The 11,741-nt window shown below is 36.8% G+C and overlaps 2 protein-coding genes across 2 annotated transcripts; both read right to left on the reverse strand.

Annotated features, from left to right (window-relative positions):
• Positions 1 to 357: 357 nt before the first annotated feature.
• On the reverse strand, positions 358 to 6,748 carry LOC122007926 (protein PXR1-like). Its single transcript, XM_042563465.1, has 4 exons — positions 6,110 to 6,748; positions 5,349 to 5,433; positions 813 to 854; positions 358 to 725 (listed from the first exon to the last, which is right to left on the reverse strand). Exons 1-4 carry the CDS (start codon positions 6,623 to 6,625, stop codon positions 661 to 663), a joined length of 708 nt encoding a protein of 235 aa, XP_042419399.1. The 5' UTR covers positions 6,626 to 6,748; the 3' UTR covers positions 358 to 660.
• A 2,216-nt stretch (positions 6,749 to 8,964) lies between these two features.
• Positions 8,965 to 11,053, reverse strand: LOC122007927 (H/ACA ribonucleoprotein complex subunit 4-like). Its single transcript, XM_042563466.1, has one exon. The coding sequence runs from the start codon at positions 10,964 to 10,966 to the stop codon at positions 9,116 to 9,118; it is 1,851 nt and encodes a 616-aa protein (XP_042419400.1). The 5' UTR covers positions 10,967 to 11,053; the 3' UTR covers positions 8,965 to 9,115.
• Between the last annotated feature and the right edge of the window lie 688 nt (positions 11,054 to 11,741).

Consider the following 11,741-nt stretch of genomic DNA (forward strand, 5'->3'; position numbering starts at 1 on the left):
CAGCTCTCGAAAAATTTGATCCATTTCTTAATTTATGCGTGGCATCCTTGCGTAGGGATGCAATCCATTGAACGATTTGATCAGAATTTTTCAAGTAACTAGAGCACGAAGATAGATGGGAGTGGTTGGATTTTGAAGACCATAATTCCTAATAAATGTTCATTAGGATTATAAATTATTTTAGTTCATCACGATGACCATTTAAAAGAATAAATAGTGTTCATGTTATGAATTGTTGTACGAAAACTAATTAAATTTGAAATGAAAAAAATTAGAGAAGATTAGAAAATGATATCGTCATCCATGTTTTAAAAGACTATTATTTCATCATCTTCTACAAGAATGGCCGATTTAGGAGATCCGAAGCATTCTTCGAGCATCATTTTCTTGCAAAATCACTTCAAAGAGCAGAGTGAGATGTTTGCCCTTCCACGAAAGGCCAAATTGGCAGAAACATGAATTTCTCTTGCCGCACAAATCATATCCCTTTTTCTTCTAAATAATACTCGTACAAATAGCAACGAAGGCGACCGACAGACCGACAGCGGTCACAGAAAGAACTTAAATATGGAACCTATAAACCATTCCTAAACTATCAGTCACCTGCAAACCATGATGGAAATTCTTCCCTTTTCCCATGTTTCTGAACCTCTGCCAACATCATGTTTCAACTGATGCCATTGCCTTCAGAGCATCCTCAGCTCTCATCTTCTCTGGGACAAAATCTAAACAAAAATGTGGAAACTATCAATTTGTGATAAGATTTATATGATCATTTGAGAGCTTCAAATTGCAGGGGGGGAAAAAAATACCTGACAAGAACTCGTATCCCTTTTGACCATGAACAGTCGATGCTGAAACACAATTGTCAAGTCACGATAATATAAGATGTTGGGAATTACAAAATGCTATTTTCATATATATATTTACCACAGACAACAGAAGAAAATGTACTTGGCCACACGAATCAGGAAATAGATTCACATGGTTTTCCAGGCTCAAAATATGAAAATATATAAAAACTGCGGGTAGAGCTTATCGCTCGATAGTTATCTGCTTGTAATTTACTTTCATTCTATGGAAACCATTTTTCTTCTATAAGGATCTGCTGTCCAAATTAAATAAATGGAGACTTGCTCTTGCTGTCTAGCTTGGATCACTATCCATAAATGACACAATTTCCACTCAAATTGGCACAAAGATCCTGATTGTAACTATTGGTCATGAGAGGCAAGCTGATCGAATGAATAATTGCTTCAGCTGTGATGTTCCTGTAGCTTATCATAATTCTTCTAACCAAAACGTCCTCATTTCTTAGTTTAAGATAAAAAATAAAAAACATCTAGCACTAGGGATTACTTCCTCAAATCCTGTTCCAATTCAGCATTCTCGTCAGAAGCTATCTGCCACCTCCTTTAAGATTGGCTGCTGATGTGCACAGGTGGAGATCGAATATTAATTTGTCACTCACTGTCAATCTGATTATAACTTATCTCATGAAATTTAAAAGTCTTTACAATGCAAACTTCTCCTTCTATGTTATAACTAAGGTGAAAGTTTTGATTCCCTCAATGTTAGAAATCTTAAGCAATTCAAACAACAACTAATTCTATCAGATATGATTAGCATATCAATTTTTTTTTGCTAACCTAGATATCCAGCTCTTCGAACCGACTAATCCTGGAGGTGACCCCTCCCAAGCTATGGTATAGCATAATATGTTGTGAATTGGAAATTATATATTATAGCGTCCATTAACTAATAACTCTAACATAAACAAAGCACCAGTTAAAGATGCATAATTCAGAGGACAACCTGTAGCCAAATCCACACCGGCCATGTAGAAAGGATTTTAGGGGAAAAAATATGAGTTAAATCATATCTTGCAAAAAGATGCAAAGGACAAGGTGCTATAGTGACAAAAAAGAATAGCAATGATTTGGGCTCTGGAAACAAATTAAAGCATGCTGAGCTAGTAGAAAAACATATTATGTTCAGCTTAAGTTTAGATGATACTGTAATTTGCGTGTGTGTATAAAAATCATGTTGTAATCTAGGTCATGCTTATCTTACTTAGAATGAATTTGGGCTCAGCAACCCTCGTTATTTCTATCTCAATTATTTATTGATGCTACACCTAATTGCTGTTGAATAATAGTATTTTTTTTCAATTTTAATTGTCCAAGTACCTTCACACATTTATCTTAGCATTTGCATCTCTGTTACATTATTTTTTGTATGTTTCATTTTGTGACAGCACAGCATTAATCCATAAAATATTAGCCAATTGTACCAAAGTCTTTCAATTTTTTCTTTTTAGCCCAAGGGATACTTAGAAGCACTCTCCATTTCAAGTGTACGCATTATCTTGTTAATCATACCAACAGCAAGATCTCCTTCACATTGAAAAATAAGTTTATGATATCTAAAAATCTTGTAGAAATTTAATCTCCATCAGCCTTAATTGTTCCCTTGATTATCTTCTTTCTAACAAGACCATTGGTTTCTCCACAACACAAGTTTCAAGATCAATCTGATTAAACTCTCAACAAATTAGCATAAGTGCATTTTCAAATACATACAATAATGAGGTTTATGTTGAATATGATTTGTGAGTTCATCTAACCCAGACTTAGAGCAAACCCTTGATCTGACCTAGAATTTAGTCACTCCTATTGGCAATAATATTAGTAACTATATGATCATGCACGTTCTTCTTCAGATCAGCATAATTAGTGGATTTTCCCTTTTAAAAAAAAAAATCCTTATGATCTCAACAAACTGTTTCCAGTTCCAGTTATCCACACGTGTACAGTTTATTCCAATTATCAAGTACTTTTTGTAAGATCATATGACCAACCAAAATGGCAGCTAGACTATGAAACACCCTTATTCCAGCTAATATCAAATTTCTTGGAACAACAATAATTAGGGATATTACCAAATGCAAAAATTATAAGATAATGTTATGGTCATTCACTACTAGAACCTTGAATCACACTTACATTTAATGGTAAAATATCAAAACCATGATTCCCAAGTATCTTCTGAAACTGAAACTAGAATAAAATGCAACCAATTTCTCCATAGAGCAGTAAAAATGGGTTTCCACTGCTTCTCCAAACATTTTACAAGTAGTTGGTCAAATGTATCTAAGTCTATAATTGATAGACATGGCTAAACAAACAATTTATGGTTATCCTTTTGAAAGGAGACAATAAATAGCCAAGAAAAACAAAGTTGGTAACAATAGCGAGAGAAGTTGCTAGAGTCAAATAAATGATCAGTACCGTACCATATGATATGATTCAAATATTAAATTCTTCAATACAAGAACTGTTACTTGAATTTAGACAAACTTTCATTATATATTCTATTTTGCTTTGGATTAAAGTTTGTGTAGCTATTTAATCCTATAACCAACAGATTCTTGTGCTTTAGGAAACAAAACCATAGCATAATTGGGGTATGGTTGTGTCCTTTGGGTAGGGTTTGTCATTTTGGGTCAAGTGGGGTTAAATTAGGTTCAATTCAGATTTAATTTGATCCTTTTAAGATCAAACCAAATTCATTTTTATTCAAACTGGGTTTAATCATGAGAAATTTGGGATGAGATTCTAATTTATTTTCTCTCCCTTCTTTCTCATGTTCCTCTCTCCCGCTAACCCACCCGACCCTCCTCTCTTGTGCATCCTCTCTCTCGCAACACTAAAGCAACCACCTCCCACACAATCTCTCCTCTCTCCGGCAACACCATAGCAGTCATCAGGTTTCTCTCGTTCCTCCCTTCTTCAATAGGTAATCATCCTTCTCCCCCCCCACTTAGGATCTTGCTCTCTCTCCATCTTTCACTTCTCCTTCGATGTTAAAGCACCCTTTTGCATCTTGCCACTCTCCCATGCTGATTTCACCTCGTGTCAACAAGTTTCAATGTCAATGTCAAATTGCCAAAGAGTTTTAGTGTCAATGCAAGATTGGAAAGAAATGTTTCAAGGGTTTCTCGGCACCTCAAAGCTTATCAAAACTATTATGAATAGAATAAAACTTTTGTTCATATTTAATAATTTGAATCTTAATTCAATGATTCACCAAAATAATTCCCGATATGGACCTTAATTTAATACACTTAATAGAAAGAGAGAAAACATATCAGTGAAGAACCCTTTATAAGTACTACAATTTGTTTTATCTAAATCCAAAAGAGATCTAGTTTAATCACTCGACATGAGAACAACAAGATTGGAGAGTGCAACTGGTTCTGAACTTCAAGTTTCAGTGACCTAAACCTCCTAAGATACTTTAAACTAGGTGCAAATTGTAACCATGGTACTATGGTAGCACACACTCAGAAACAAACAATAGAAATCGAATGATCAACCTTTGGAATTAGTTCAGAATAAAATGGAGAAGTGAACACAAGAATCTCATTACAAACACCATATTTTAGCTTTAGAAACCAAATTGTTTTATTAGTTCAAAAATTAGCACCTCAATATCTTTACATATGCGTAAAGCTTCCTTCAATGCTTTCTTGAAGTTTCATAGGCGTCCCCGGAGCTATGGTGCCGCGGAAGGACATCCAGGTTGTCACCCAGGCATCTGTGGTTTGATCCCCAGCTATGGCGTATTTGCAGGAATTTTTCCTCTAAATGGGATGCACAACCAACGGATGCTAAGCTCTTGGGTTGTCTGCCAGGTGCGCTTCCCGATTTATTTTGATGGCCGGTGGAAAAATTTCGTGGGTTGGGCCGGTTACCCCATGGCTAGTCAATGAGGCTAACTGGGTTTATCATTTTTTTTTTTTTTGAAGTTTCATGGGCATTAGGCTTCTTGGTATAACAATCAACAAGAATGTCAAAGCCCCATAATAAATACAAGTCTTTTTCACTCAAGCATTTAACTTGTAGGTCAAGTGTGAAGCAAAGATAGACCAATGCTTAAAATAGAGAAACACAATTATATTAGAAAAGGAGGCACACATTAAAGATAAAAAGATAAAATAAAAAAGTGAAGAAGGAAGGAGAAATGTTGGGAAGAAAATAAGAAACAAAACAGCAATTGAATCCTTTGTCTTTCAAGTTAAAACTAAAGCTGTTCTAAATGAAGAGGGAAAAGCTAATGGCACAGTTTTTTTTTGACATTAGTTTTCCAGTAGTTTATGTAACATGGGGAGTATTAAATCAAAACTAGGTAGAATTTTTCCCTTAAACCCAATTAACAAAAGACTTTTTGTGCAACTGCTGAGAGTCGACCAATCAAAAGTTTAGAAAGAAAATTATGCAGTCATTGCATTTCTCAGAAAATAAATTACTTAAGTTAATTGCATTAACTTGGAAAGAGACACTCACATAGATCATTATAGTTGAGAGATTTCTTTTGCCTCTTCGTCCCTCTTGAATAAGAATCCTCAACAAACTTCTCCAGAAACATCTCCTACATTTAGAAGAAAATAAGATCCCATACATAAAAGTCCAAGCCCCCAGGGAAAAATAGAATGAATGTGCACCACATTAAAACAAAGAGAATTAAAATGTATCCTCCTGCAGCGATGGTTATTTAATACTTGTGCAGGGTTGATTTCTTAAGTGTCAATTTGCTCACTTCTGTGTGCTTAACAGACACAGCAGTGAAGACACCAGATTATCACATTATCCACCAATGGACAAGTCGATTTTTCAGCTTGACCACATACAATTTTTCAGATTTTTCAGCCTGTCTACAAACAATTTTCAGTTTTTCAGTTAAGTATGTATGGTTAATGTTGTCCATAGCATTCCTTATATTTTCCCTTGCATAAAGATAATAGGTTCGTCCTTAAACTTCCAGGACATTTCTGACGAAGTTATGCAATCTAATGGTTACATATTCTAAATTGACTAAAAAGAAAGTGGAGAAAATACAGCTTGACAACAAGTAGAGTATTGAAATCCAAATGATACCCTAATGAAAGTAGTTCCAAGACCGCACTTTGACACTGGAACGAATAAATAAGGGATCAAGAGGCCACGACTCGGGCGTCAGACGAAAGAAAACCCTAACGGGAAATTTTTGATCGAGAGGGAGAAAAAGATAAGAGTATAGGGCGAGGGCAAGGGAGAAGAGTAATTACAGAAGCCTTGTTGACGAGGAATACGGCGTTGGAAGCGATCCCGGTGATGGTGACATTGGCATTGCCTCCCTCGAGGCGCATGAGGCGCCGCACCCGGCTCATCGGGAAGCTGCAGGAGACGTTACCGGCCTCTTCTTCATCGTCAGCGATGGAGGAAACGTTCTCGATTTTCTTCCTACTTTTCTCCTTCTTCGCCGTCTCCTCCCCCATGTCCCCTTTCTTCACCTTCCTTTCCTTCTTCTCCGGGTTTTCAGTGGCTCCTACCGTACTCCTCCTCTTCTTCTTCTCCATTTCCAAGGATTCGTCGCCCATCTTCCTTTTAGTCATCTTCTTCTTCTCAACCACCACTTGCTCCTTTTTCTTCTTCTCCGCCTCTTCCTTGGGCTTCCTCTGAATCTGCTTCTTCATGTCAATCTCCAAACCTTTACCTTTACTTTTACCAACCTTACTTTGGCCTTCAGCTTCCTTCTTCACGCCGTTCTTGCTCTCCTTGCTATCACTCCTCTCGTTCGCCATCTCCGCTCTCTGCCTCTCTCTCTCTCTCTCTCTCTCTCTCTGGGTTTGTCCTCCCAAGTTTCGAGTAGCCACCGCTCCACAGTGGCCAAAACACAGCAGATGGAGCTCAGAAACGAAGTGCTTTATTGCGGCCCCTTTGGATAGGCCCATGGGCTTTGATGAAGGTGCTAATGCTTATCCCATTAATATCAAACAAATAGAACCATTACCGTGTTTGATTTATGAATTAACAATCGATTAACACGTTATCATCATCTTCATCATCATCATCATCAGTTATAGAATTCCGAACAAATCAAAATAACTTCCTTTTAAAATAATAAATAAATAAAATTTTAAATTAACGATTATTTTAGTTTAATGAACATTTTACTTAGCTATATGATAGGTTTATTGTAAAGCAAGGTCATGGCTTTTTATTTATTTATTTTTTAAAAAATAAAAATAAATCCAATTAAACTATATTTCAAAAATAATAATAACAAAATATATTAAATAAAATATTATATTTTTTGAGAAATTATTCCTACTTTCACCTCAATGAATAGATATGATTAGTCAATTAGATCATCCGATGTCACATTATGGGAGATCGAGATTCACTCCTAGGTTACGAGATGACAAAGTGTCTAGGTTATCTCTAAGATAACTATAGTTTGATTCTTAGTTATGATAAATTTATAAAAAGAAATTCTAAATAGGACGTGTAATTATAGGATGATCATTGAAAAAAATTCTATGAGACCATATTTATAAAAATATAAAAGGGAGGTTGAGATTCATTACTGCAGAAGATTTTCTCATGAGTAACAGTGAACCTGACAAAGTGTGCTTTCTTGATTTGTCTCCGTAGCAAACATCTAACATATAGATAGAAATACTGATTACATCAAGCAATATAGAAACAGTAAATTGGGAAAAATCCTCAACTATAATTTAAATTTTATCCTCAAATCCATGTCAAAAAATATTTATTCTATTCTCTAATCAAATATAATTGATATAAATTTATCTAATTATCTTATTTTTTTATAGGTAAAAAAAATTAAATGAAAATATAATTTTTTCTAACTTCAGTATCATTTAAAAAGAATCTAATATATTTTTCATTAAATTTAGAATAATTCTTCTTTTTACACGACAGATTAATTAAGAAATCATATCAATCAATTGATTTAAGCTGAATCGATTAATCAATCGATTCATCTCAAGTAAATCAATTAATATAAGTTTTCAATTCCCTAATCAAATATAATGGATATAAATTTATCTAATTATCTTATTTTTTATAGGTACAAAAAATCTAAACGAAAGTATAATTTTTCCTAACTTTAGTATCATTTAAAAACAATATAATATATTTTTCATTCAATTGAGCACAATTTTTTTTTTCACATGACAGATCGATTAGAAATCATATCAATCAATTGACTTAAGCTGAATCGATTAACCAATCGATTCATCCCAAGTAAATCAATTAATATGAGCTATCAATTAATTGATCAGGTAGAAAAAGAGTCGTACTCATAAAAGATATACTAGATTCTAATCTAAATGTGCTGAATTTAGGAAGAATTATAACTCCTTTTAGACTTTTTTATATCTATACAAAATAAAAGACAATTAAGTAAGTAGAAAATATTTATTTTCATTTCCTAATCATACATAATAAACACGAATTTAACTAATTCTAAAAAGAAATATAATTTATCTTAAATTCAATATCATTTAAAGAGAATCTGCACAACTTTTTTTTTTCACGACCAATCTATAACTTAATTAATTGACTAATCAATAAATCCTGAGTTATTCGATTAGTATAAACTTCCAATTAATTGATCATGAGAAAAAAAATCATTTGATAAAAAAATATATTAAATTCTAACTTAAATATACTAGATTTAGAAAAAATTATAACTCATTTAACTTTTTTATACCTACAGAAAGTAAAAGATAATTAGATAAATTAATATTCATTAGGGAGTTACACGCAAGAAAAAATTTACATAAAGAAAGTGAACACAACGTTTACATAAAGGGAGTGAAAACAACTTTTTCTGACTGAGGAGGAAGAATACTTTATTACTAGGAGTTTGAAGTAATTTTTCCATATAGAAATCGATATAACTGTAACTATAATACATTGTAGCTGAGAATCTTAAATATTTAAGAGCCGACATGGTGCCAGAAAAATCTACCAGCACCCTACAAATCCTACCGTGGCAAGACACTCAAATACCCTAATAAAGCACTTGTATGTATGATTCTTCACTACCAAGAGATAAGAAACGAATGCACATACTTGGTGTAGAGAGAACCCAATGTGAATCAGCTGAAAATAACTAAAAATCAAAACATTGATGGTTCAGACATCTAACAAGATAAGATAAACAAAGTCACCTTCACTAGTACAAGATCTTGAAAACAGGGAATAAAGGGAAAGCTTCATAAACTTGAAACAAAAATCTATGCCACTACCATCAACCTTACTCAGGCTTCTATTAACTCAGCATCACGGTTCTTTTTCTTCTTCTCCTTCTTCTGGCTTTTCTCTGCATCAGTGTTCTCTGTCAAGCTGGCTGCGAGTTCAGCCTCTTCACCACCTGAGTGCTTCTTCTTTTTCTTTTTCTTCTTCTCAGTTGATTTCTCTTCATCTGAAGAATCGACTTCACTTATATTTTTACTGCTCTTTTCCTTCTTCTTTTTCTTTTTTACACTCTTCTCATTCAGTTCTTCCTCAACCTTGGCCTCCACTTTAGCATCTTCAACCTCCTCAACTTTCACTTTCTTCAGCTTCTTTACTTCGTCACCACCGACACCCTCTTCTACCTCCTCAACCTTCAGCTTCTTCGCAGCTGGTTCTTCGGCAGTATCCTCCAACTTGCGTTTCCTTCCTTCCGTTTCATTATCACCCTCGTTATCCTTGTCTTTGTGTTTCTTTTTATGTTTCTTCACTTCTATAATTTCTCCTTCCTTCTGCACCTCAGGCTCCGGTGCGGCGGCGAGGCTGGCGACCATTGAATCCCCACCGGCTGGCAGCACCACATTCCTTTGCCACTCAGCTGGAGTCTTCTCATTGGCCTTCCCGTGCTTATCCAGGAGCCCCTCAGCAATCATCTTCTTCTTCTGCAGAGCTCTCGGCCCCAACCCCCATTTTCTGGGATAAGTATCCCTGTCCATCACCACCCTCTTAATTTTAGCAACCGATCCATGGTCGCATGTTGCCATAACAGCAGTAGTCATCTCAGCAATTCCCAGAGCGATCGCTTCCCCTTTTGTGGTCATCAACACGATTTCCTCGCCGACTTCAATATCATTCTCAAATCTCAGAAGCCCCGGAATCATCAGCTTCGCACCATAGCAAATAGCATTAACTGCAGAGTCCTTGACGACCAGCCTCTTGTAGCTAGTAAGAACCACCTCCAACGGCATCACCACCCGCCTCAAGTAGCTCTCATCCTTGAAGTTATCATACATCCACTGGGCGTCCATCACATCGTGCATGGTCACCATGTTGTCCTTCTCGCCGAGGATCCCTGAACGGACACGCCGCAGCTCTTGCATATGCCCTCCGACGCCAAGAATCAGCCCGAGATGGACGCAGAGGGTACGGACGTAGGTGCCAGCCTGACAAGAGATCCAGAAGACGACGAGGTGGCGCTCGGGATCATACTCGAGCAGCTTACTGTCGTAGATAGTCCTGATGCGGAGCTCGCGCTTGACAGCAGAAATGAGAGGGGGCCTCTGGAAGACCGCACCGGTAAGGGTCTCCAGGGCGCGGGCGACCTTGGCGACGTCGGGAACATCAGAGTGGAGTCGGGCGACGCAGACGTACTCTTTCCCGGCGCCCTGCTGAGACTTGACGAGACGAGTGGCACGATCGATGCAGACAATAAGATTTCCGGTGACTTTGGGGTCGAGGGTACCGCTATGGCCGGTCTTCTCGGAGCGGAGGATGCGCTTGATCCAGGCAACGACCTCGTGAGAGGAGGGGTTGGAGGGCTTGTCGAGGTTGAGGATGCCGTAACGGAGGTACTCCGCAAGGGGCCTCTTGAGGGGGGAATGCCCAGCTGGGAGCGGCGTGTAGTGGCCGGTGCGGACGTTGAGTCGGTCGTAATTCTTAAGGAGGATCGGCCATGAGGAAGTGTCGACGGAAGGGGTGAAAGATTGGGGCTTGATGAAAAAGTCCTTGTCATCAACGCCTTCGGTGGCGGAAGGGAGGTGAGGAAGGACGTCATCATCGGCGGCGGTTTTCTTGTCGTCCTTGCTCTTCTTTTTCTTCTTCTTCTTCTCAGTATCGACCGGCGATGGCGAGGGGATCTCAGCCACCGTCGAAGACATGGCGGCGGAGCAGAAGGAGTAGATTAGGTTAGGGTTTCGGTGGGGTTTAGAGAACAACCGAGAAGCGAGAGAGCAGGCGGGTAGGACTGGAGGAGGGTTTTAATACGCTAGGTTTAGATTGGGCAAAGCGGCGTCAACTGCGCGGGCTGGCCCAGATCCCGCACTCTTTATCACGGATCAAACGGCCCATGACGTTACACTTATTTGGCACAGCAATTGAATTGTCCGATCGGAATTATTAAATAATAATAATAATAATTTAAATAATATAAAATAATAATAATAAAGCAGTAAAATAGAAAACCATTAAATCATTGTACATATATATTTTATATAATTTTCACCGGTTTAAATTCATATAATAATCTTAATCGAAATAAATATTTTAGCGACCTACCTTCAAAGGCACGCACAAAGGACCTCCTAAATTGGAACAATCTTTTACATTTTAGCCCTAATTTTTTCAAACTGTTTATTCGGAGTCCAATTTCAAACTCAATTAGAAATCCGTCTCTCACAATTGATAAAAAATTTGATAACGATCACGGCTCACGCCTAATTATGGTGAGCTTTCTCTCACAATGCGTTGTAGGAAGGTATACGATATTGAAAATCCACCAACTAACCAAAAAAAGGTTTAAGCCAGTCCGGTATAACGATAAAGGATTTGAAAGAATAAAAAAAAAATAATTTTAATTTTAAATGGAAAAAATAATTTTAAAAAGTTGAATTTTGAATAAATTACAACCTTGTGCTTTTAAAATTAACTGGAAAA

The sequence above is a fragment of the Zingiber officinale genome, chromosome 8A, assembly GCF_018446385.1.
Source record: "Zingiber officinale cultivar Zhangliang chromosome 8A, Zo_v1.1, whole genome shotgun sequence".
Lineage (NCBI taxonomy): Eukaryota > Viridiplantae > Streptophyta > Magnoliopsida > Zingiberales > Zingiberaceae > Zingiber > Zingiber officinale.